Source organism: Giraffa tippelskirchi, chromosome 3 (genome assembly GCF_054371585.1).
Source record: "Giraffa tippelskirchi isolate mGirTip1 chromosome 3, T2T-mGirTip1v1.2.pri, whole genome shotgun sequence".
In the NCBI taxonomy this organism is placed as follows: Eukaryota; Metazoa; Chordata; class Mammalia; order Artiodactyla; family Giraffidae; genus Giraffa; species Giraffa tippelskirchi.
This window is the reverse complement of record NC_137277.1, coordinates 191,616,393-191,641,428: the sequence shown is the minus strand read 5'-3', so window position 1 is coordinate 191,641,428 and position 25,036 is coordinate 191,616,393. Positions and strand designations below refer to the sequence as shown.

At 57.8% G+C, this 25,036-nt stretch overlaps 1 protein-coding gene across 1 annotated transcript in view; it reads left to right on the top strand.

The window, feature by feature from the left end:
* PADI1 (peptidyl arginine deiminase 1) overlaps window positions 1-23,384 on the top strand; it is a 41,804-nt gene extending 18,420 nt beyond the window's left edge. The window contains exons 2-16 of the mRNA XM_081580951.1: window positions 1,443-1,623; window positions 2,715-2,787; window positions 3,398-3,459; window positions 4,815-4,932; window positions 5,015-5,140; window positions 7,331-7,503; window positions 7,629-7,732; window positions 8,722-8,845; window positions 9,165-9,272; window positions 11,486-11,637; window positions 15,697-15,841; window positions 16,652-16,745; window positions 18,024-18,103; window positions 18,765-18,890; window positions 21,476-23,384. Of these exons, the coding sequence (XP_081437077.1) occupies window positions 1,443-1,623; window positions 2,715-2,787; window positions 3,398-3,459; window positions 4,815-4,932; window positions 5,015-5,140; window positions 7,331-7,503; window positions 7,629-7,732; window positions 8,722-8,845; window positions 9,165-9,272; window positions 11,486-11,637; window positions 15,697-15,841; window positions 16,652-16,745; window positions 18,024-18,103; window positions 18,765-18,890; window positions 21,476-21,709 (1,900 nt within the window). The 3' untranslated portion in view covers window positions 21,710-23,384. The remainder of the gene's footprint in view (window positions 1-1,442; window positions 1,624-2,714; window positions 2,788-3,397; window positions 3,460-4,814; window positions 4,933-5,014; window positions 5,141-7,330; window positions 7,504-7,628; window positions 7,733-8,721; window positions 8,846-9,164; window positions 9,273-11,485; window positions 11,638-15,696; window positions 15,842-16,651; window positions 16,746-18,023; window positions 18,104-18,764; window positions 18,891-21,475) is intronic.
* The last annotated feature ends 1,652 nt before the right edge of the window (window positions 23,385-25,036 follow it).

Sequence of the window (25,036 nt, the reverse complement as noted above, 5' to 3'; positions counted from 1 at the left end):
GATGAGCAACACATAACAGTCTGACTGGGGCTTCCCTGGGGGCTCAGACGGCAAAGAATCCGCCTGCAATGCAGACACCCAGGTTCGAGAATCCGCCTGCAATGCAGACACCCAGGTTCGAGAATCTGCCTGCAATGCAGAGACCGGGGTTGAATCCCTGGGTCAGGAAGATGCCCTGGAGAAGAGAATAGCAACCCACTCCAGTATTCTTGCCTGGAGAATCCCATGGACAGAGGAGCCTGGCGGGCTACATATAGTCCATGGGGGCACAAATAGTCGGACACGGCTGAGCGACTAACAGTGTGATTAAGAATCAGCACAGAGAGACTTCCCTGGCGGTTCAGCGGCTAAGACTGCACTCCCAATACAGGGGGCCCAGGTTCAATCCATGGCTGGCAAACTAAGGTCTCACATGCCACAACTAAATAAATAAACATAAATATTTTTTAAAAAAGAATCAGAACCAAATGACAGGGGTAAGGAGAGTAGAAGAGAAGATGGGGAAAGGTGTAGCATTAAACAGAGTGTTGGGGGGCGTGGCCTCACCGAGAAGGTGACATTTGAGCCCTGAAGAGGGTAAGGGAGGGAGCCTTGTGGGATCTGCAGGAAAAGCATTTTCTGCAGAGGGAACAGCCAGTGCAAAGGCCCTGAGGCAGGGCAGCCCGGCAGCTTCAGGGAACATCGGGAAGGTCAATGAGGCCTGAGCAGAGGGAGTGGAGAAGAGCAGGCCCTGGCAGTGGGGAGGGGCTGCAGGTGGAAGAGGGCTGACCAGGAGGGGCCTTGTGTGCCATCTGAGACGATGCTGCGCATGGCTGGGACCAGTGCTTCTGAGCATAGGAACAGCGTGATCTGTTCTGTTGGTGAACCGACTGGAGCGTGCACAGGCGGGCCCAGGAAGCTGTCTGACACTCTAGGGGGCCAGGAACGGCAGCGGAGGGTGTGAGAGGTGGGTTTCCCTTTGGGTTAGGGAGTTTGGAAGCATCGGAGCTAGAAGTTTCGGGAGAGGGCTGGGGTTGGGATTGTCCAGAGGGGTTCAGTCTCTGCTCTCTGGAGTTTCAGGGCCGCTATGGGAGCAGAAGGGTTAAACACTATGATCCGGCGTCTCCCCCAGGCCCCTTCTGTCCGCCTTCTGGCCAGGGTTCCACTCGAGGTCCCGGAAAGAACTCTGCCCCTGAAACGAAGCTCCACAGCCTTGCTCTGCTCCAAGCCCTTCATGTTGCAGATGGGGAGAGTGGGGCCAGGGGGTGATGGGCTCGGGGCAGGTTACGTGGGAATCAGCGGAGAGCTGGGATGGGGCCCTGGGGTCTAACCGGGTTGGTCTCCTGGCCAGGGCACCCCCCACGCCCCACCTCAGCCATGGGGATGCTGTCTGCATAGCCTGGCAGCCCCAGCACCCCCGCTGGTCTCTTCTGAGCCACGGACGCTTCCCTCTCTCCTGGCAGTGATGTGCCCGAGGGTGCTGAGAACTTTGGGGTATCTGGGAGCTCCGGGGTGAAGGTCTTCATGGTCTATGACCCAGCGCGCGTGACAGAGCCCACAGGCAGGACCCACTGGCCCCTGGATGCCAGCGTGGACGTGGTCATATCCGTGGACGCAGCCAGTAAGGCTTTAAATGACCTCAAGGTAAGAGGCCCCTTCCCTGCAGAAGGTAAGAGCCCCCAACAAAGTACACCCCATTCACACACCGCCCTAGTCAGCCAGCCCCACAAGGATCCGACACCCAAATCCACACCCACAACACACCCCGAGACAAGCCCATAGACAACCTAAGCCTTTAAACGCCCCCTACATGCCAGCATCCAACACGCAGGAATGAATACTCCCGTAAAGGCACAGCCTGCCTGTTCGCCCCCTCAAGCTCACAGACACCCCCTTGGATCCCAGCTCACACCGACCCTGAACAAGCCCTGCCCGCTCCCACGCAGACAGGCGTCCTCAGCAACAGCCGTGAATACATACCCGCATGCATCAGACATAGCTGCATACCCGGATGTATGCGTGTCTCCCAACTAAGGAAGCGGGAAACCTCTTTCACAGACAACACGACACCCTTCTCACTTGCCCCCCGGCGCCTGCCACACACACAGTGACCCCAGACTCACTGATTCAGCTTTTTCTCCAGTGACACGGGGAAGGCGAGGGCTGTGCAGCTGTTGAGAGCAGGGGCCCTGGAGCTCAGATGCCCCCTCTGAGCCCTGCCTACTAGGGCCGGCCTGGGGGCCCACTGAGAGGCCCAGGTCGAGCCCCTTGCATGGACCGTGGGCCGCGGGGGAAGCTCTGTGAGCACGGGTGCGATCGTGGGGTGGGAAGGGTCCCTGTTCCCATTTTACAGATGAAGAAACAGAGGCTTAGGGAGACTGAGTACCTTGCTTGAGTCACTGGTGACGGCTGCCTCTTCCCTCATTCTTTCTCCCTGGCCTCCCCACAGATTCCTACGGGTCTGGCTGCCCCCTGGGGACCCGCCCCCAATCTGTCTGGCCCTCCTGGCCCCTCAGCCCAGCCCTGGGAGCCAGGGAGACATCTGCTCTCTCCAGCTGGAGAAAGTGGTTCTGGATCCGGGCCCAGAGCCCATGGGCCTTGGGCTTCATCAGCAGGGAGCAGCCGGGGCCCCCATCCCCCCCCCAGCAGGGCCCTTGGGGTGTCCCCTCAGCCCCCGCTTCAGCCATCCCTGCAGGGCTGGCCGTGCTCACTCAAGGCTGACTGTGTCCCCGCAGGTGAAGATCTCCTACTTTGGGCAGCCGGCGGGCAGGGCCCTGGGCCACAGCATGCTCTACCTCACCGGCGCAGGTAAGTCCTGCCTCCAGTTCTCCACGCGTCCCTGCCCTTTCCCCTCCATCCTGGCGGCTTGAGGGTCTTAGGGAGGCCCATGGCCATCTTCCTCGTCCACCGAGGAGCTTGGCTTCTTCAGGGGCGATCCATCTGCTCTAGACCCCCAGCACTGGAGCCCCAGCCGTGCTTACAGCCACAGGGATCTAGAAACTGCACAGCCCGTGGGTCTCCAGCCAGACCACAACAGGCCTCCTCCATCCAGAGTCCCGGAGCTTCAAGGCTCCTCACTAAATGTGGGGAGCTGCACAGTACCTTCAGCCAGACCCCAGGCAGCGGCTCTAACTGCGGAGCCAGCAGCTGGAAGCTCAGGCCTTGTCCTGGCCTCCAGAGTCGGGGCCCCCAAGGGTTAGCAATTCAGTGCTTGCAGATGAGTGAGAAAGTCAAGAGCCCAAGGTCCCTCAAAAGCCAGAACCGCAGGGGCGGGCCTCCCAGGCATTGGGTGTGGTCCCCTGAACAGGGCTGCCTGGTTCTCCTGGGCTTGGGGCGGGGTCAAAGCTTGCCCCGACCTGGACGTTATGGTGGAACGGGGACCGGGCAGCCCTGGTAGCCCCTCTCCCTCTCTTTCCAGACATCTCCCTGGACGCTGACATTGGCCGCACGGGCAAGGTGAAAAGGAGCCACGGCGACAAGGTGGGCCTCCTCTAGCTACCCCAAGACGGCAGGTTGACAGGCAGACCTGGGGGTGGTCCTAGGGCAGGGCGGGTTCCCCTCCAGAAGGGTGATGGAGTCCTGGGGTCTGTGTATCCAGCAGTGTGGGGAAGCCATCTGAGAACTCCCAATCAGGATGAGTGGGCCTGACACTGTGTGATCAGCTTGCTGTGTGACTCTTGGAAAAGAGATTACCCTCTCCGGGTCTCTCTAGTGCCACCTCACACCTGAGATCTTTTGCTTGAGGTCTTTTCTATTTCTTGGCTGTACTTGGACCCCTAAGCATGATAGGTGCTTCATAAAAGGTTGTCAAGTGACTGAATGAAGACTTCTGGTAGAGGAGGCTGCATGGACTACCCTGGTTAGATTCCAAAGAGAGAGAGCGATGATGGGGTGGGCTCCAGGTGTTATCCACAGGAAGTAGCTGAAGGTATCCTGGGAGGATAGAAAGTAAAATTTGTGGGGAAGGACCCCAGGGAGGAAGCCTGCCTCACACACAAGACTTTGTGGACAAGATGGGGCAGGACTGCCATGGATGGATGTGCAGGTTGTTCACTGCACAGGGTTGCTGAGCAAGGTAGTGAGTGCGGCCTGTGATAGAAATCATGTCTTGGACCCTGATACAGAGAGGTAGCCACCCAGAGGGGTGGACAAGAGTGCTATGTAGGTTAGCAGTGGTCCTGCGAGGTCCCCCAGACCCAAGTTTGAATCCTACCTCTGTGACTTAGGGTTCACCTCCCTAGAGCCTCTTTCCCCTCTTCTGTAAATGGGGAAAAGAAGCTCTGACTTGCAGAGGCTGCTGAGAATAAAGCAGAGGCAGGTCAGGAAGAGCTTCGATTACAGAGGCAGGACTCCAGCATCTTCCCCACCTGTCAGCTCCATCCTTCTTGCAGGACCTGCAGGATCACAAGTGAACATCAGAGACCCCTGGCACAGGCCCCAGGAGAGAACTGGGATGGGGAGACATTCCCAGGAGTTCTTTAGCCCTCTCAAGGTCAGGGCAAGGCAGTCTCGGTCCCCCAGGCAGGGCCAAAACTCAAAAGAATGGCAAAGGCCATTTCTGGGCTTGGCGCTGACACCCTTCCTTTTGTAGTGTGATGGTTGGGAGGGGCTGCTGTGTATGGTTGTTTAGGTTGTTCACTGCACAAGCATGGAGTGACTCTGGGTTTGGAGAGCTGGCGCTCCAGTCCCCAAATCTATTATCCCTCTTTAAATCTTCAAGTAAACCTGGAATACAAGTCTCCAAGTTAACAAAGCAGACAGCTCTAGCCATGTCCAGAACCCCTTCCCAGAGACTCCTGGGTCCCACTGACCCTAAGGCCTCTTGTTTTGCACAGGAAACCTGGCGCTGGGGCCCTGAGGGCTATGGGGCTATCCTGATGGTGAACTGTGACCGGGATAGTCTCAGGTCCACGGAGATGGACCTCACCAACACCCAGCTAACATCACTGGATGGTGAGTAACAGACAGGATGGGGCTGTCCAGGATGACAGCGTGGGACGGCGCAGGGCTGTCTCATGGGGACCGTTCTCTCCAGACCTGCAGGACATGTCCCCAGCGGTGCTGACCTGCGATGCCCCTGATGAGCTCTTTGACAGCTACAAGCTGGTCTTGAACATGCCGCTTTCTGACTCCAAAAGAATGCGGGTCTTCTGCGCCCGGGGTGAGTGGCCTGGAGGGGCCTCTTCCCTCCCTGCTCCAGCCTCTGGTTTCCAAATCATTTCTTTCTTCTCTAATCCACATCTCTCCCTTCTTCCATCATCATTTTGTAATTCTCACTACCACTTAAAAGCAGCCACTGCATCAGGACAGGACCCATGGCCCAAGGAAGAGGGTCCCAAGCTAGACCCATTTTACAGAGGGGAAAACTGAGGCTCAGACATGTGAATTCACTGCCCTAAGTTCACATAACCAGTTGGGAGTGGAGCAGGCATTCCAAGTCAGTCTCTTGGGCAACAAAGCCCCTCTTCTTTCCACAGCCCTGGCCCTCCCCCTGTCCCCATCCCTCCCCTGGTGAGTCAGTACAGATTGAGCGCTCGATGCTGACAAGTGCTGTCCAGGCTGGGTGAGGTGGGGGCAGGGACCAGCAGAGCCAAGGCCCAGCCCTGCCTTTGGAATCCAGTTATTCTGCCGGAGAGTTTATTAATCAAACTCTGTGGTTTAGAACAAAACAAGACTAATCCTTAACCCTGAGGTGACCTTGCTCATTTTTATAAACAGCAAGAGACCTTCCTACCGCTTCTTTCTTCCTCTTCACTCTCTGTTCAAACTGACTCAGAACTTGTTGCAGCTAAATGCCAGCAGGAGCCAGAATGGTTCTTCTCTGCACCAGTGGTGGAAAGTTAGGGAGGGGTGTGGCTTGGCAATACTTACTGTGATTGCAGAACATTAGCTCCATCTCCGGAGGTGAGCTGACAAGCCTTCCTGCTATAAGACCGTGCTAGGGTAGTGCTTCCCAGATGACCCTCGGGGGCAGGGAAAGGAGACGGGCCAGAACCGCTAAGTGCTAGGAGCTTTGTTTAAAACTTGAGATGACATTCACAGAACATAAAAGTACCATTTTAGAGTAACAATTTAGCGACATTCCCTGGTGGCTCAGACGGTAAAGAATCCGCCTGCAGTGCAGGAGACCTGGGCTCGATCCTGGGTTGGGAAGATGCCCTGGAGAATGGAACGGCTGTCCACTCCAGTATTCTGGCCTGGAGAACCCCATGGATGGAGGAGCCTGGCGGGCTGCAGTCCACGGGATCACAAAGAGTCGGACACGGCTAAACGACTAAACAACGATGGTCCCATCCCCCACCCCCAGCCATGTGCTGTGCCTGCTCAGTCGCTCAGGCGTGTCCGACTCTTTGTGACCCCGTGGACTGCAGCCCCAGGCTCCTCCATCCATGGGGTTCTCCAGGCCAGAATACTGGAGGGGGTTGCCATGCCCTCCTCCAGGGGATCTTCCCGACGCAGGGATTGAACCCGTGTCTCTTATGTCTCCTGCGTTGACAGGTGGGCTCTTTACCACTAGCGCTCCCCAACCCCCAGCCCTAGGCAACCACTAATCTCCTTTCTGTCCCTATGGACATACTCATACTATGCATCTCCTACAAATGGAATCATGCAATATTTGCCTTTTGTGTCAAGCTTCTTTCACGTATAATGTCCTCAAGTTTCATCTGTGCTGTAGCATGTATTGGTACTACATTTCTTTTTATAAATGAAGGACATACCAGCATATGGACATACTACATTTTGTTTGCTTCCCTGGTGGCTCAGACGGTAAAGCGTCTGCCTACAATGTGGGAGACCCGGGTTCGATCCCTGGGTCGGGAAAATCCTCTGGAGAAGGAAATGGCAACCCATTCCAGTATCCTTGCCTGGAAAATCCCATGGACGGAGGAGCCTGGTAGGCTATAGTCCATGGGGTCGCGAAGAGTCGGACACGACTGAGCAACTTCACTTTCTTTCCCATTTTGTTTATCCATTCATCCGTTGATGGACATTTGGGTTGTTCCCACCTTTGGGGCCAGCTGCTTTTATTTCCTTGTCCGATGTAAAGCTTGCACCGACCTCGTGAGAAACGTGATGTTAGCCCATTTTACGCATGAGGAAATGAGGCTCAGAGAGGTTGAGTCATTGAGCTGAGGTCACACAGCTAGCACTTAACACTGCTGGAAAGGAGCCTGCGTCGCTCTAACGCAGAGTGGCTCTGGCCCTGCGTCCTGGCCTCAGGTTGCCTGTCCCATGCCCCCACACCCCTGAGTCGGCGCTGGGCAGCTGAAGTTACGGTGATAGTGAGTGCCCCCGGCTATCACATAACCCTGGGCCAGCCTTGCCCCCGTGCTGACTCGGGTCTCCCTAGGTGGGAATTCCCTCCTGGACTATGAGCAGGTGCTGGGGCCCCAGCATCTGTCGTACGAAGTGGCCCGTCAGCCCGGGGAGCGGAAGATCCGCTTCTACGTGGAGGGGCTCAGCTTTCCCGATACTGATTTCTTGGGGCTGGTCTCCCTCAGCGTCAGCCTGGTAGACACCAAGGTAGGTGTGGTGCTGGGGGCGGAGACGGGGTTGGGGAGCTTCAGGGACCAGCGGAGGCCCCAGGGCTGGGAGGCTGTGGGCCGGGGCTCCCTGCAGGGCCCACTGAGTCCCCATTTTCCCCCCAGACCCTGCCTGAGGCGCCCCTCTTCACAGACACCGTGGCCTTCCGCGTGGCCCCCTGGATCATGACCCCCAACACCCAGCCCCCCCTGGAGCTGTATGTGTGCAGGTGAGGCCTCACCCTCCCGCAGCCCTCCCGCCACCTCTGGACTCCCAGGGTCAGGAGCAGAGCGCGGTGCCAGGCTTGGTCCTGCGCGCTCACCGGCCGGACTCACTGAGGGTCCCCACGGGCACGCCCGGGAACAGGACAGCAGTGAGCTGCCTCGGCCATCAGCCCGCCTGCCCTGAGCAGCCACAGCCCCAGCTGCAGTCGCTGGCTCCAGCTCCAGTTTCCCATCCTCACCCTGCCCTGCGCATAGCAGTCCCGGAACATCCTGGGTTTATTCCAGGCAGAGGGGCCAGGCCCTGTTCAGGTTCCTGGGGGCGGCAGGAGACCCAGCCTCTCTCTGACGGTGCTGTGCTCCTGGGCCTGCAGAGCGTGTGAGAATTCAGCTTCCAGGATCGTCTGGGAGCCCCGGCCCCACCCGGGTCCCTGGTCCTTCTGCCGTCTCTCAGAATCCTTGTCAACCGCTGGATGGGCAGGGCAGCCTGGACTGGCACGGCTATTCCAGGGCCCTGCAGAGGAGGTCAGACCACTGGAAAGGGTCGTAGACGACTTGGAGCCTAAGTCAAAAGGAAGGCTGTGGTCAGACAGGTCTGCTCCGCTGACCTGGCTCCAGTGTGCACACGGGAGGGAGCCCTTTCTTTCCGTTTGCTCGCTTGCCCTGACGCCTTTGTTGAGGCCAGTTGTGAGCGATGTGGGAGGAAATGCGGCACCTCCCCCTCACCGTCCCCGTGACCGGTCAGACAGTGCCCGTCACCCTCAGCAGGGCTCAGAGCCCCGGGGCTGTCCCTCCCCTGCCACTCCCGCCTGACGGCATGTGGGGACCCCGTCTGTCCCACGAGCCTCTCCAGTGCAGGGACGGTGTTTGAAGCCGAGGGCTGCACGGGGCCCAGCACGGACAGCACCAAGGCCAGTCCGTCCACCCCCAGCCCGGCCCCGAGGCCAGGGCCGCCGTCAGCAGTCCCGTCTCACTGCCCTCTCGCTGTGTTTTGCAGTGTCCTAGACGCTCATGGCTCGAACGAGAAGTTTCTGAATGACATGTCCAATCTGGCTCTGAGAGCCAACTGCAAGCTGATAGTCTGCCCTCGGGTTGAGAACCGAAATGACCGCTGGATCCAGGTGGGCGAGGAGCGGCCCCGGGTGGAGGGCAGCCGGAGCCCCAGCCCCCACCCCGGCTCTGGGGAGCGGCCTCTTCAGCTCTCGCCCAGCTTCCATCTTCCTAGAGAAGCTGGGCCCAGGCGCCAGGACTCGGGGTGGGCGCGCAGCCTGGGAGAGCCCGCCTTCTCCCGCCGCCTGCCTCCCTCCAGGGGCTCTGGCCCCGAGCAGAGCGCTCCCTCGGCTGCGGGAACCTGACTCCACCTCCGCACCTGCCGCTCGAGGCCCCTTCTCAATGCTGGACTGAGGTGGTCACTGTGGCCTTTTTCTCTTGCCCTCCCAGGATGAGATGGAGTTTGGCTACACTGAGGCCCCTCACAAAGCCTTCCCCGTGGTCTTCGACTCCCCCCGAAACAGAGGCCTGAAGGATTTCCCTTATAAGAGGATACTGGTATGTGGCCAAGGGCAGAGCGTGGACACTGTGGGTGCCTGCCCGGCAGGACCCACCGCTCAGTCTTGCCTGGCCCTAGTCCTTCAGGGGCTGCAAAGGGACACAGGAGGTGGGCTCTGGCAAATGGGGAGTTCGGGGAAGGCTTGGGGAGGAGTGTGTAGATGAAATGCAAATCACCCCTGTTCTGGGAGGGGCCCTGATCTCCCCCCAGGGACTGTGAGCAGAGGAGTCGGCTCCGGGGAGACCAAACTGCCCTTTGGAGGGAGCGCATCCTTAGTGGACCCTCATAGCTCTTGCTTGTGTGTGCCGGGGCCTCTCTTCAGTAGGATGTTTTCTGAACACCTACTATGTGCTAGGCCCCACGCTGCCTGCTGGGCACAGGAGGGCGGCAACGGCTGCCCCAGCGACCATGCCCTGAGTTCCAGGCCCTCCCCCACAACTTCTCACAGTTGCTCATTTAATCCACATGGACTCCTATGAATAGGTACTATTATTCAGTTCAGTTCAGTTCAGTTGCTCAGTTGTGTCCGACTCTTTGCGACCCCATGAATCGCAGCACGCCAGGCCTCCCTGTCCATCACCAACTCCCTACTTCCACCCAAACTCATGCCCATCGAGTCGGTGATGCCATCTAGCCATCTCATCCTCTGTCATCCCCTTCTCCTCCCTCCTTCAATCTTTCCCAGCACAGGGGTCTTTTCTAATGAGTCAGCTCTTCACATCAGGTGGCCAAAGTACTGGAGTTTCAGCTTCAGCATCAGTCCTTCCAATGAACACCCAGGACTGATCTCCTTTAGGATGGACTGGTTGGATCTCCTTGCAGTCCAAGGGACTCTGAAGAGTCTTCTCCAACACCACAGTTCAAAAGCGTCAATTCTTCGGTGCTCAGCTTTCTTCACAGTCCAACTCTCACATCCATACATGACTGCTGGGAAAAAAGTACTATTATTATTCCCTCTTTACTGAGGCTCAGAGAGGTTAAGCAACTTACTCAAGGACACACAGCTAGCAGCGGCACCAAGATGGAGAACCAGAGGGGCTGCCCCCACTGCCCCTGCACTTGACCACTAGGCTAAACTGCCTTCTGAGGGGGGTCCCTGCCCCAGAGCGCCTGTCTCCGCCTGTTTACTAGCTCCCTCCCCCACCACCAGGACAATGCTGGGGTCCAGGTGGGGGCTCCAGTAGGGATGCCCAGGAGCTCCTGGTCACACAGAGCAGGGGCGTTACCCACCCTAGAAGGATCAGAGGTGAGTCCCCGGGGAGGTGACAGTGAGCCCTGCAGGCTGAGTCAGCATCGACAGAGGGCCTGACCTCAAGCCCTGGGCTTGACCCGGCCATTGTATTTTCCACTGATCTCTGCTCTTCCCTGGTGGCTCAGACGGTAAAAAATCTGCCTGCAATACAGGAGATGCAGCTTCTATCTCTGGGTTGGGAAGATCCCCTGGAGAAGGGCATGGCAACCCACTCCAGCATTCTCACCTGGAGAATCCCATGCACAGAGGAGCCTGCCAAACTGCAGTCCAGGGGGTCGCAAAGAGTCGGTCGTGACTGAGCGACTAACACTGTCTTTCTGCTGGGTCTTGATCGTTTCCTTTCTTCTACTTCCTTTAGGTTTAATTTGCCGTTCTTTCCCTAGCTGGAAACGGAAATGAAGATTTTTCAACCTTTCTCTTTCTAATCTGTTTAGGGCTGTGTCATTCCTGAGAAATGCTATTTACTGGCATGCCCGCAGGTTTTAACGTGCTGCGTGCTTATTACCTTTCACTTCACAATACAGTGCAATCTCCCCTTTGGTTTCTTCTTTGACCCACGGTTCCCTAGAAGTGTGTTGCCCCATTGTCAAACATTTGGAGATTTTCTACTTATGGTTCTGTTATTGGCTTGGATATTGCTTACCAAGTGGAATTTACTTTTTAAAACTTTTTATTTTCTATTGGAGAATAGTTGATGAACAGTGTTGTGTTCGTTTCAGGCGTGCAGCAAAGTGACTCAGTTATGCACACGGATGAATCTGTCTTTTTTTTGCGGGGTGGGCTTCAATAGCATAACACTCAGGGCACAGGGAGACTTCGCGAAAATCAAATAGAGGTTGTTTTCAGGGAGTAGATTCCCGCAGGAGCACCACCCGCCCCCGACCCCAAGAGCTGTCTCTTCCTGCTCTAACTGACCCCTCCTTCTTCGGGGTGGGGTGGATTTTACCGGTTCTCCCCTAGGGTCCTGACTTTGGATATGTAACCCGGGAAATCCAGTTCACTGGTGTCTCTGGCCTTGACTCCTTCGGCAACCTGGACGTCAGCCCGCCCGTCACGGTGGAGGGCAAGGAGTACCCCCTGGGCCGGATCCTCATCGGCAGCTGCTTCCCCAAGTGAGAAGCCGGGGGGTGGGGGCGGGCAGAGAGGGCCCTGGGGCGTGCAAGGCGGCACCTACCTCCCCCCCACCACAGAGACGGACACAGCTCTCCAGTCTGAGAAGTGGTCTTAACTTCCTGCATGGACTCCTAGCATCAAAGACTCGGAGGACTAGCATCTTAGATTGGAAAGCTCACAGAATCTTTGGGAAAAACAAAGTAGTGGCCCACAGTCTTCTGACCTGCCTACAATTTTATGGGCATAATTAGTCACCAACACTGTTGTTGCTGTTTAGTTGCTCTGTAGTATCCAACTCTTTGTGGCCCTTTGGACTGTAGCCCACCAGGGTCCTCTGTCTTTAGGATTTCCCAGGCAAGAACACTGGAGTGGGTCACCATTTCCTTCTCCAAGGGATCTTCCTGACGCAGTGATTGAACCCGAGTCTCCTGCATTGGCAGGCAGGTTCTTTACCACTGAGCCAGTGGGGAAGCCCAGTCGCCAACATTAAATAATATATATATATATCAGGAGCCTTCATATAAAAAGCAGATTTCTGGCTGCTTTTGAAACATCAGAAGAGCAAGGAGGTGATGTATAATCCAGCGCAGAAGTAGGAATGGATCGTTTGACTTCTCTGGGGAGGAGATAAAATAAATGTCATCCTAGCAACAGCCGGAAAGGGTGCAAGGGTCACCACGTGGCTGCAGTCAGGATACCTGGGTGACAGAGGTGATTTGATGGGTCCCACCCTGGGCAGCTGTCATCCAGCAGGAAACAAGGTATTTAGGGTTTAGGGCTCCAGACAGATGACAGTGTCTGCTAAATCCTCTTGGGAGGGTCCCCAGGGTCCCCACCCAGCCTGCGGGCAGTTGAAGAATGGGGTGTGTAGCCCAGGGATCCCAGTGTAAGCCCCTGCTTCCTGCCTAAAGATTGAGCCCACAGCAGGCCCCAGAGGCTGCCTTTCCATGTGTGTGGGGTTGGCATGGAGCCCAGGTGTGCCCCAGCTTGCCTCTCCAAGCCCTGGCTATCTGGTCTTGGGCCTGGAGCAGCCTCACATGGTGAAGGAAGGTCACACAGCCTCAAATGGTGACCTTGGCGGCCTCAGCGTTCTAGGTCAGGTGAGGCTTCCTGGTGCCAACCCCAGGTGTGAACCTGGGTGCCCAGACTGGATGCCCTGGGCTGAGGTTGGCCAGAACTGGAACAGGGCATTCACCTTGCTGGTGACTCATGCCCAGAACAGCTCTGGGGCTGGATCCTGCCCACAGCCCTGGGCGCACAAGGCCCTGGACCTCTGGGCAGTCATTCTGTGCTTCCCAGAGGGATCCGAGGGGAAGGCGCATAGGCTCTGAAAATCTGGTGGGTTTGGGTTTGAGTCCTGGCTCTGCCACTCACTGGCCACATGATTTGGGGTACATCACCTAACCGGTGCCTACCACAGGGCCTGGCATCTTGTAGGTGCTTGATTAATTCATTTAAACATGTTTATTATATGCCTACTACGTGCAGGGCTTCCCTGGTGGCTCAGTGGTAAAGAATGCAGGAGACACATTCTATCCCCGGGTGGGGAAGACTCCCTGGAGGAGAAAATGGCAACCCAATCCAGCATTCTTGCCTGGGAAACCCCATGGACAGAGGAGCCTGGTGGGCTACAGTCTATGGGGTCGCAGAGTCAGACGTGACTGAGCGACTCAACAGCAACTATGTGGCAGGCACTGTTGAGGGGACGGGGGTAAATCAGGACACTGTTAAATGAACAAATTATTCTATAGTTCATTCCTCAGTTCCCTCATCAGTGAAATGGGCTTATAAAAAAATCCCTGTCCTAGCTGTATGATAGCTGTTCCTGGGGATAAAAGGACTCAGGTTAACCACCTTCCAAATGCTTAGATATTATTTAGCTGGACCCCTAGCAGAGGATCTGCCTTGAAGCAGGTTGGAACTCAATGGATCAAAGTTATTGATCACCTACGTGCCATGAACATGGTGCTTTACCCAGATTACACCCATTAATTCTTACAACAGCCTTATGAGGTTGGGATGACTATGATCCCTATTTTACAGATGAGAAAGTTGAGATTTAGACAAGAGAAGTGAACACACTCATTCATGCATGCATCTGTCAATTCAATAAACATGTATTGAGACTTCTTATGTGCCAGGTCTAAGGCCCAGTGCTGGGGATAAAAGAAATGTTCTAGAAACTCCCAGGCCCAGAGCAAGGACCCCAGACAGGAAGATGCAGGGTGTCTAGCACATTTGGGTCCCACTCCATTGGCCATTGTGTTGAAAACCAGGAGCAAAGATCTTGGTGGACAGATGGGGCCCTGAGGCTCGGAGAGGGACAGCTACTGCTTAGGACCACAGGCAAGTCAGCCAAATAGTCAGAAATCAGATTTCTTCTTTGGACCCCAGATTAAAATTTAACTCCAGGCTGCTGTCCTATGTTCCTCTTTTGGCTTCTGACCTTAGCAGTGCTCAAAACGGACAACCTACATACATTCTAGCAGAAAGAAACAGACAATAAGCCACCATAATAAGTAAGTAAATCAAATATAGTCTGTTAGAGAAAAGAAGCGTTGGTGAGAGGCTAGCATCCCCTGAAGGAAACCAGACAGCTAAAGGTGCCGCTGTCTGGGAGGAGAGTGTATAAGGGAGCGCAGACAGCTCGTGCGGAGGCCCAGAAGCAGGGACGTGCTGGAGACGTCAGAGGGCCAACAGGGAGGCCAGCGCGGAAGAGCAGAGTGGCCAGCAGGGGGATGAGGTCAGAGGGCGCGGCCCGGCAGAGTTCAGATCACGACCTGGACCTGTTATTTGTACATAACTCCCAGGGTCATCACGGGGATTAAATGAGATCCCGAGTGTGAGGAGCCTCGGGCAGACATGCAGCAGGCGCTCAGGAAAGGCCCTCTGCTTCTCTACTACCCTGGGTTCCCATGCTCGGCGCCTCACATTTAAATGACCTTGGAACAATTCTGCCTCCTGGTGGCAGCTCTGACGTGACTCAGACACCAGGTCTGAAGGGTCCTAGAGCAGGAGTCCTCTGGTCCACCCCCGGCCACCAGGCAGAGGGCTGCAGAGTCCCAAGGAGGGTTAGGCTTAGGTTAGCGTTCTGCCCCCCTTCTCCCTTATTTGTTTCTGATCCCTGCTGCCTTCTGCTCATGAATAATTTCTGAAGTCTCATTCCTCTCCACCGTCTCGCTGTTTTTAAAGAGGTCTTTAAAAATTGCCAACACTATATTAAAGTAATAGCAATACAGGAAAAACATTTTCCACATTCCCATCCCCCAAATCAAATCAATGTTGTCACGCGTCACCATGGGTTGGGTCTCCCTTCTAGTTCTGCCGATGATGTGTTCAAGTTATATAGACCGTGGACTCTTACACAGCTGTCCAAAAGACTTAATAACATTCACAAATACCTTTGAGCATCTGTTCTATAGGAGGTGCTAGGGATACAGGGAAAATCCCAGCTCTTTGGGAGCTTAGTGAGATGCCAGACAGCAAATGAGATGTCAAGTACGCCAACTAGTACCAAGTTCCATAAAGAAAAATAGAGCTACGGAATGAGTGGCAGGGTCATCGCCATTTCCAAAGTCCACGCAGAGAAAGAAGGCGGCCCTGGAGTTAACCATGAACAAAGTGAGACACGGGCAACAAGGGGACACGCTGGACTAAGCGGGTGGGGGCGGCTTGCCAGGCGCTGGTCATACTGGGAACCAAAGGCTGCGGGCCTCGGGTGAAGGGCTGGCCCTCTCCGAGTCTCGGGACCGAGATGAGGGTCGTCAGGTCTCTTTGGCGGAGGGAGGACTCTTGCTTGACCCTGTTTTGTGGGAAGGGGTGGCAGGGTCTTCCAGGCCTCGGAGAGAGCACCTCGGGGTGCGGGAGGGACAGACTCTTGCATGGTGCTCAGGATGCACAGTCCCTGGAAGCAGGTGGAGATGGGGGCCGGGACACAGGGACCGAAAGAGAGCCGTTCAGAGGGCCGACGGAGGCCTGGGCGGTGCGGGGCTCAGGAAGGGCCTGCAGCGCGTGGGCACACGGCGGGCACGAGGGGACCTGCGCTCTCGCCCTGGCAGGTCTGGCGGGCGGCGCATGGCCAAGACGGTGCGGGACTTCCTGGGTGCCCAGCAGGTGCAGGCACCCATGGAGGTCTACTCCGACTGGCTGTCCGTGGGCCACGTGGACGAGTTCCTCAGCTTCGTGCCCACCTCCGACCAAAAGGTAGGTCCCCCTCCTCCTGCCTGAGCCATCCCTGCCCCACCCTGACCCGATGGGTCGGGATAAGGCAAGACCACCTGAAACTAGCTCCTGACCTCTGTCTGCAGAAAGCCTGGGGTCAGATGCCCTTTGGGCCAGGTGGTGTTCATCCAGGCGGGCTTCCTGGAGGAGGTCAGAGCCCAGGTCAGCAGGGCACTCGTTCTCTGACGATTCATGTACTCATTTGCACACTTACTGGGCACTTGCTCTGATCCAAACCTCTCAGCCAAGACCCAGGAATGACTCTGGTAATAATCGGCTACATTCACTGAGCACGTGTTGGGTGCACACGTGGCAGTGTGTTTAACCCTCTGGCAGTCCCCGAAGAGGGTACCGTCTTCACTGCCCCCATTTATGGATGGAGAAAACGAGGTTCAGGGGGTGGTTAGCTAGCAGGGTGAGGCGTCCAGATGGCGGGCTCTGGACCAACGTGCCAGACACTCACTTCCTCACAGAGGTGACCGAGGAGGGCACAGCCCACGGGGGGCAGGCAGCCAGGAGGGGAGGCCTCCCAGTGACCAGCGGTCGAGTTTCCTGGTGGACAAAATGGGGAAGGGTTTCCAGGCGAGGAGAAGGTCACGGACAAAGGTCTGCAAGTGCAGCGTGGCCTGGAGGACTGGGATCTCAGACTGTCCTCTGTGGCTGGTGGGGGAGATGGACAGGGGAACGAACGCCATGTGCAGTGTGGCCTCAGAACCCAGGCCCCTCCTGAGTCGGGGGCTCGTGCCTCGGGGGGGACCTGTCCACCGAACCACCCTCCCTCCTCTGCGCCAGGGCTTCCGGCTTCTCCTGGCCAGCCCCAGCGCGTGCCTCAAGCTGTTCCAACAGAAGAGAGAGGAGGGCTACGGGGAAGCAGCCCAGTTTGATGGTGAGTGCCAGCAAGCCCATTTCCCCACCAGACCCTGCCCTGCGGCTGCCAGCCCCCACTGATGCCCGTCACAGCCAGGCTGGGCTTACTGGCCCTTTGTCTGTCAGCTCTCAGCTCAGAGTCCATCACTGATCTTCCCAACACCCTCTTATGGGAGCAAAGGATGGCAGCTCTCCTTTGCTTGGGCTAGGGATGGAAGCCAATGGGCCCGCGGCTTGCCCCAGGCACGGTGGCCCCCTCCAGCAAGGGGCTGCTCCCGGCCACAGCCCAGGGGGAGAAAGAAGCGGGAAGCCGTGGGCCCTCCCTCATGCCTCTCTGCAGACACTTCCGCCCGCTTGCCCAGTCAGATCACCCACCCTCTTCTCTGTACCCCTTCCACGGAGGAGGAAACTGAGGCTCAGAGAGGAGAAGCAGCTTGCCCAGGGTTATGCAGCAGGGAGGGGGAGGGGTGCGGAGCCAGGAGGGTGCTCGGGGCCTCTCTGTGGACCCCCCTCTACAGACCCAGTTGGCCCCCTGAGCATCTCCGCCTTCCCCACCATGGATCTGTGTTCTCACCTGGGGCGTGGAGCATTGGAAGGGATGTGGCACAGCCTTCAGCAAGGACAGGTCTGGATTCAGAGCCTGCTTCCGCTTGCTGACTCTGGGATCAAGGATGCGTTCTGAACCTCCCAGTGCCTCTGTTTCCTCTTTCTGAATGCGGGGTGATAACCAATCCGATCCGGCATTGTTGTAAAGATCAATCAATAATAAATATAATAGGAGGCCCAGAGCACGGTGGATGCTCAATAATGGTAGCTGTATTGTAATTATTAGGCTTCCCAGGTGGTGCTAGTGGTGAAGAACCCGCCTGCCAATGTAGGAGATGTAAGAACCATGGCTTTGATCCCTGGGTCGGGAAGATCCCCTGGAGGAGGGCATGACAACCCACTCCAGTATTCTTGCCTGGAGATTCCCATGGGTGGAGGAGCCTGGAGGGCTACAGTCCATAAGGTCGCAAAGAGTTGGACACAACTGAAGCGATAGCATGCACACACATTGCAATTATTAGGCCCTCCCTGAGCTCAGGAGTCCTTTCCCAAGGAGCTTACAATCCCTCACCAGTATTTACTTGCAGCCAAACCTTGGTCCCATCAGGTTTTCCAATTCCTGGCTTTCTGTGTCCTAGCTTCAGACCCTGGGGCTGGGGTGGAAGAAGCCTTGTGGCCCAATTATGCAGCCCAGGCCCAAGGCGCCGAGGCAGTACTTGCTGAGCTGGCTACAGTCTTGTTTCTCCTGCAGGCTTAGAGCACCAGGTAAAGAGAAGCATTAATGAGATGCTGGCAGACAGGACTCTCAGGAATGACAACCTCTACGCACAGGTGAGGGGAGTGGAGGGGGGAGCAGCCCCGGGACCCGCTGGGGTGAGGACAAGGGGTTCTGCCGGGACCCCTGACTCTCCTGGGGACTGCTGAGGCCTGTGGTCAGGGCAGGGCCTCTCTCTTGGGAGCCCACAGTCTGATGGAAGAGACACAGCCGTGCTAGTCTGATGGGGGAGATCTTGGTCCATTCCGGGGAAATGATGGGCTTCTGTGGAGTAATGCTGACTCCCCCGAGAAGTGTTGTGAGACGGGAGAGGTGGGGGTCTGTGGGGGTGAGGGGTGGGATGGTGGGCGTCTGGGAGACTTAGTGAGGAGATGGGGTGGAAGGAGGCCCCGGGGCAGGCCTGGCACAGGGCCCACGCAGTCAGTGGGAGGAGGCCCCGTGCTCCCCCACCCGCTGAGCCTGGCTGTGGCCGGGGAGATGGCAGCAAGCACTCAGGGAACCAGAGACTGCCTGGTGCAGACCCCAGGCCCACTCCTTCCTCGCTCCGTGCCCTCGGTCAGGCCCCTTGAGCCTCAGGGTCCCATCTGGGGTAGCAGTGGCAGAAAGCTGTCATGAGGCTCACACGAGGTAAAGGGCGCAGGGGGCCTGCCTCGGGCCTGGCACACAGCAGGCGCTCATGGCTCCCTGGGCACCGGGGCCTCTCCCCCCACCCCCCAGAGGTGCATCGACTGGAACCGGGCGGTGCTGAAGCGGGAGCTGGGCCTCACCGAGCAGGACATCGTGGACATTCCACAGCTCTTCTCCCTGAAGGGCGCCTACGCAGAAGCCTTCTTCCCCGACATGGTGAGGGTGCCAAGGGAGGTGGGGTTCCTTCCAGCCCGGGGACCCGGGGTCCTGGTGGGTGGTCAGTCGGGGCTCTGTGGGAGAAGCCCTCCCTGTCCAAGGGCCTCTCCAGGGCTCGCCTTTGGGGGCAGATAGAGAGCATCTCCATTACTAGTTCCCACCGGTGTGACCTTGCTCGCCTCGGGGCACTTTGCCCCACGAGGAGGATGCCACAGCATCTGGTGGGTGGAGGCCACGGACGCAGCCAGACACACCGTGGTGCCCAGGGCGGCCCACGATGGAGCGCTTTCCCCTGAAAATGGAGAGCGGAAGCCCGGTTTGGGTCAGTGCTCCAAGCTTTTGCTCGGGGGCCTCAGCTGCCCGTCCTGCTCCCCAGGGGCACCCCGGCCGTCACTAACACGGGCAGCTGACCAGCAGGTGAGCCATTGGGATCTCACGGCTAGGGCCCCTGGGAGGGGCACAGCCCTGCCCAGAGTGCCCCCTAGGCCCCTGGGAAAGGATGAGGAGGCATCGGCAAAAGCAAGTGGAGGCTCCCAGGACAGGAGACCCTCCCCCTTCAGCCTGGGGCCTCTAGCTCGAATCCCTGTCGCTAGACAAGCCAAGGACGAGGCGTGAATCGTGAGGTCCTGATTGGATTCAGGCAGGATCACGTTCACTCCTTACCCCCCGCCTGTAGAGACTCTGGAGACAGGGCTTCACAACCCTTGGTTCTGCTCATATTTGCAGCTGAAGACTCTTTCTGCTAGGGGTGGGGGATGTCCTGTGCATCGTAGGATGGTTGCAAAGCACCCCGAAAGGTAACATCGGCCTGGCTGAGAACCGCTGCTCTGAGATGGTCAGAACCTTCTCAGATGACGGAAGCCTTCTATGTCAGTATGACGTGGAAGCTGCCACGTGTGGCTTCTGAGCGCTTCAAATGTGGCCAGTGTGACTGAAGAGCAAATTTCTACTAAGTCAGCAGCCACTTGTGGCTAATGCTACTGTACCAGGCATCACAGCCCCAGAGGACGGCCTGGCTCGGTTCTGGCTGAGGGTGGCGGGCGCCCACGGCCGTGGTCACCTTCTTGGGCTGTGGCCCTGTCCACACCTGCTGGGAGCCCCTCCCCGAAACGCCGCCCTTTGTGGGAATCTCCCGGCTTCAGGGCAGGCCCAGCTAGAGGATCCCGGTGTGTCCTCACAGGAGGGCTCTCAGGAAACGCTCAGTTAACCCCTCGATTGTCAGATGCAGAGAAAGGCCATTGGAGCAGAGATGTCATTGCCTGGGGTCTCCAGTGAGCAGATGGATCAGCCTGCTGTCCCCCGAGTCCTCAGGGAACAGGGCCAGGCTGGCCACTGCCCTGAATGCCACCCCCAGGTCTCCCCCCCACCACGTGCCCTCTGCACGCCCCACTTCCATCCCTGATGTTCTGGCCCATTAATGGGTGGCGAGGCAGCTCAGGGCAAGGCCACGGGACTGCCGCCACCGGGCCCTCCAGCTCCAAGTCGGTCCCGGTGGCAGACAGCCCCGCAGGGCAGGCTGGAGGGAGGGGGCTGGGGGCGTGGCACGGGTCAGGGCGGCCCATCCGACCCCCAGATGACCCAGCGAGTCAGTGTCCCCTCTGAACACCACAGACAGCTCCTCCGGCCAGCCGTCGGGGCCAGATGCTACCTCTGAGAAGCCTTCGCTGCCTGCAACGGGCAGATTTCCCTTCCCTGTGTTAGGGCCCCCGCCAGGGAAGCAGACGCGTCCCCAAAGACAAGCACAGCTGCCCCTAGGGGCTCCCAGCCCCTTGCCCCAGCCCCTCGGCGCCCCGGGCAGCCGCAGTGCTACGCTCTGGCAGAGGAAAAAGAGCACGATATCGGCATGAGTCAGATCTGAGTCAAATTTCCGTCTCCCTGTCCTCTGGTTGTGTGGCCTCATTATGTTACTTAACCTGTCCAAGGCATGACCTCGCAGGGAGGCTGTGAGGTTTAGCGATGCTATACCTGTCACACAGAATATGCTCAGGAAACGGTAACAATTATCAGGGCTTCCAGGAACGGCTGAGCGCAGCGTGTTCTGCACAGACGCACCACATCTGTGGCCCGCGCACCTTGTAGACGGGTACTTTTGCTCGAGTTTTCTGGCAGATGATGGTAAAGTCTTGTTCTAATAAAACTGTTATCTACTCTCATAAGAGGAGGAGAGTGTTGGAGGAAGGGTGACTTTTATTTATGTGAAGTCACAATGTATGTTACTGGCAGCCCTGCCTGTTATTATTATTACTTTTGAATTTTGGGGCCATGCTGCGTGGCGCGTGGGATCTTAGTTCCCTCACCAGGGATCAAAGCCACTCCCCTTACACTGACAGCACAGAATCTTAACCACGGGGCGCCAGGGAAATCCCAAGCCCTGCCTATATCAACCCTCTCTTCCAACTACGAATCTGTATCTTTGCTACTTCTAGAGGCCCTAGTTCTTGAGTGAGGGCCACCCTTGGTGCCCGGGGATGCTGACAGAGATGAGCAGACCCTGGGGCTGGGTCTGCCCGAACCTGGACCAAGAAAGGCCCCTGGTGTACAGCGTCCCCAGCTAGCCAGGCCTCTTCCTCGCCCTCTCTCTGCAGGTGAACATGGTGGTCTTAGGCAAGCACCTGGGCATCCCCAAGCCCTTCGGGCCCATCATCAACGGCCGCTGCTGCCTGGAGGAGAAGGTGCGGTCCCTGCTGGAGCCGCTGGGCCTCCGCTGTGTCTTCATCGACGACTACTTGTCCTACCACAAGCTGCTCGGGGAGATCCACTGCGGCACCAATGTGCGCCGGAAGCCCTTCCCTGTCAAGTGGTGGCACTTGGAGCCCTAAGCCGGCCCCGCCCGGCGTCCTCCCGAGCCCCCCCGCCAGGGAAGCCAGCCAGGGTGAAGAGCCTCCACCTGGCCGCCACCTCGGCGGGGGGGCCTCGTGCCTCCCCTGAGAGCCCCCAAGCGTGTGGTCACCACGGGCACCAGGATCCAGGGGTGGGCCCCGCACACTCAGGTCGAGAAGGACGGCCCTCCGTCCCCCTCGCCTCTTCCCCACCATGGCTCCCAGAGGGTCTGGAGACCGTCAGCAGCCTTAGCACCGTCCAGGATGGCCATGCGTGCCCTCGGCGGGTGCCCCGACTTCAGTTGCCCCCCTCTGTTCTGAGATGATTCCCTTCGTGTTTGCACCAAGAATGGGGCCCACAGGGCCTGGGCCCTGGGTCTCTAGGCCACCTGTGACTCGAGTAAGACCAGGAAGGGGGGATTTGGGGCCCCTCTTTCCTTTACCAGCTATTGGCTCTTGCAGGGGACCCCTCAGCCATATTTACATAGACAAATCAGGACAGGAAACCTCGGTGTCCGTGGGCTTGTTTTAAAAAGAAAAGGCAACAAAACCCCTTTTAATGCCTGCCTCCATCCTCAGAAGGGTGCTTGCTTCCTGTTGGAAAGCCTTTAATTACCCATGCCCCCATGCCGGCTGCTTCTGGCTCCAACACTGAGAGGCCAGAGAGAGGAGGCAGGCCGGCCTGCAGAGGGGCCCAAGGCGCAGGGAGACTCCCCAGGACCCGCCCCCTCAGCCTCCCAAGCTTTGAAGTCTGGACTCCCAGGGCGATGAGACCCGGCTGATCCAGACGCAGCAAGGAGGGGAGGCCCCGAGTCGGAAGAGGGTGGGAGGGACCATTAGGTTATCTCTGAGGGTGCGGTTTAATTTCCTTTAATAGCCCTTAATCATTCCCCTCCGCTCTGCAGGCAGTGGGAGGCAAGGCTCGCCCAGTCTCTCTCAGCAGCTCCGAGACCCAGCGTGCGGCTTGGGTTCCACCTGTGAGGAAGGCCCCTGGCAGGCCTGTGTGCCCTCCCCCGGGAGGGAAGGCAGAGCTGCCCCGGGGAGCTGGCAGCCTGGCCCCGGGTGAGGTCACCGAGACGGGCACAGGCAAGCGGGCGGCGCTCGGGGCTGGGGGCCCCCGCCCCCGACAAGCTGGGGCAGGAGGGAGCCCGCCTGCTTTCCTCTCCCCAGTCTCGGGGGCCAGCTCCGAAGCTCTGAGCCCCTGGTTCCCGCTGAGACTCAGACTGAGCCTCCTGCCCTTTAAACCCTCTTAACCACAGACCACTTGGCCATCAGAGGCGACCACAGAGACTCGGCGTGCGAACCTGATGAAAACCGAGCTGCTCCAGTTTCGGGGGCGGGGCAGTGTCCCTGGCTCCTTCCCCTCCAGGAGGCTGCGCGGAACCCCATTTGCACGCCCTGGTCTAACGTGTGCGCTTTCCGCTCACCGTCCTGATGGCCCCGGGCTGAGCCGAGAGGGGAAGGCAGCTCTTCAGCTGCCAAAGGTGTGCAGCCGGTTCCCCGGGAAAGGGCCGCGGGCGGGAGGGGAGCGGGCGTTGCAGAGAGACAGGGAGGGCGGGGGGCGAAAGCTCTGGAACCGCTGCTGGGCTGGGGGTGGGGCCGATGTTCCCTCTGAGGATGTTCCAGGTGACCGGTCACCTTCCTTCTGATGAATAAAAATGTCAACACGCATGTCTCCCAGTGCCTGTCTCCTAGCTTCTGTTCTCTGGGCCGTGAGCAGGAGGGGAGGGAAGTCAGTGTGTGTTGGGGGTGGGGGGGCGTGCTGTTTTCAGTTCCACCCACTATGCTATCAGCTCCTTGGCTCAACTTCCACTGGCCATGGGCAGCTCCTACCCAGCTGGGAGAGCCCCAGTGCCAGGCAGGCAGGCTGACACAGCAGAACGGCTGGCACAGGCCTGTTGCCGTGAGGCTTCCTGCTTCGCTAAGGTGGTTATCAGAGGAGGCTGGGTCCTATCTCTTCATCCCTCTCCCCTCCCCCGCTGTCTTCCCCCTCTCTCAGAGGGTGGGAGGGGGCACTGTTGGCCGAATGGGAGAGACCCCAGCAGGACGGATGTTCAGGGCCACAGGCCGCCGTAATTCCCTTTCATTCCTGCCTTGAAACCTACTAAGCTACCTAGCCTCAGTGGTCTAATTTCGCAGGCCTGAAAATATCCTACATCCTTGGTGCTGCCTTGAATTTCTCCTTTGACACTCGCTCACTCTTTCACCTTATTTGAGGTTTGTTGTGGACTAAAAAGCAAAAAGTGGCTGCCTATCAGTCATGACACTTTAGTCTGAATAAACCACAGATCTTTTCCTAAAAGCTGGCATGTGTTCACCAGGGGGAGGGGAAGCAGGGGTCCGGCTCCAAGCACAGAGCTCCAGGGCTCTGAGCAGGAGGCTGGTCCTGACCCCGCATAGCCGGCCAGGCCCAGAGGGATGCCCTGGTTTGTGCGTCTGTTTGCCAGTTGTGTCCACAGACAGGCTAAGGCCCCTGCCTGGCGTTTCCTCCTGAGCTCCGACTACTGCCCAGAGCAGGCTCAGCCCCCGAGCCATTTTACAGCCAGAAAAGCGAAGCTGTCACTGGACCCAGTATCTCTCCTTGCAAAGAACACCCTCTGCAGACCGAGTAGGGTACGGGAGCGCCGGTCTTAGACTTGCTGCGATCCCTGAACTTGTGCAAACACCCCAGCCAGGGACTCTGGGGACCAGATCCTGTCCCCGCCCTGCCCCAAACTGTTAGCATCACCAGGGAGGAGGGAGGAACCTCTGTTCAGCACCTTCTGGGCCTCTCTGGGCAGGGTGTGTCCCACTATTATCTCTGCTAGGGCTGGTGACTAGCCTCATTTTCCACGGATGAGGATGCCACGAGGGTACAAAAGCCCCCAAGGCCGCACAGCCGGTGCCTGGCCGAGCCTGGGTCCCAGCCCAAGACTCCTCTTCCCAGAGACCTTGCTCCCACCGTTTCAGGCGGCCAAACGCCCTCCCTGGTCTCAGCTTCCCCACCTGACAAGTGGGAGCCTTCCTACTCCGACCTTCTAAGCTCCTCCTGGCCAGAGAGTGTTTCCAGAAGCTTTTGGCATCTAATAATAATAATAATAACAATAACAACACCACCCGTAATGAAATGATGCTGAGCTCCGCACTAGAGCTCTTGTCACGTTGTCCCCATTAACCCTCACAATGACCATTTTTCAGATGCGAAAAGTGAGGCACAGAGCAATTAAATGACTTGCCCCTGGTCACTCAGTCAGGAAATAATTGAGGCAGGGCTGAAATCCAGCTTGAAAAATCCGTGCTCTTAAGAAAAAGACTGGTGTTCCTCAAAGTGCCTTGACATGCTATAGT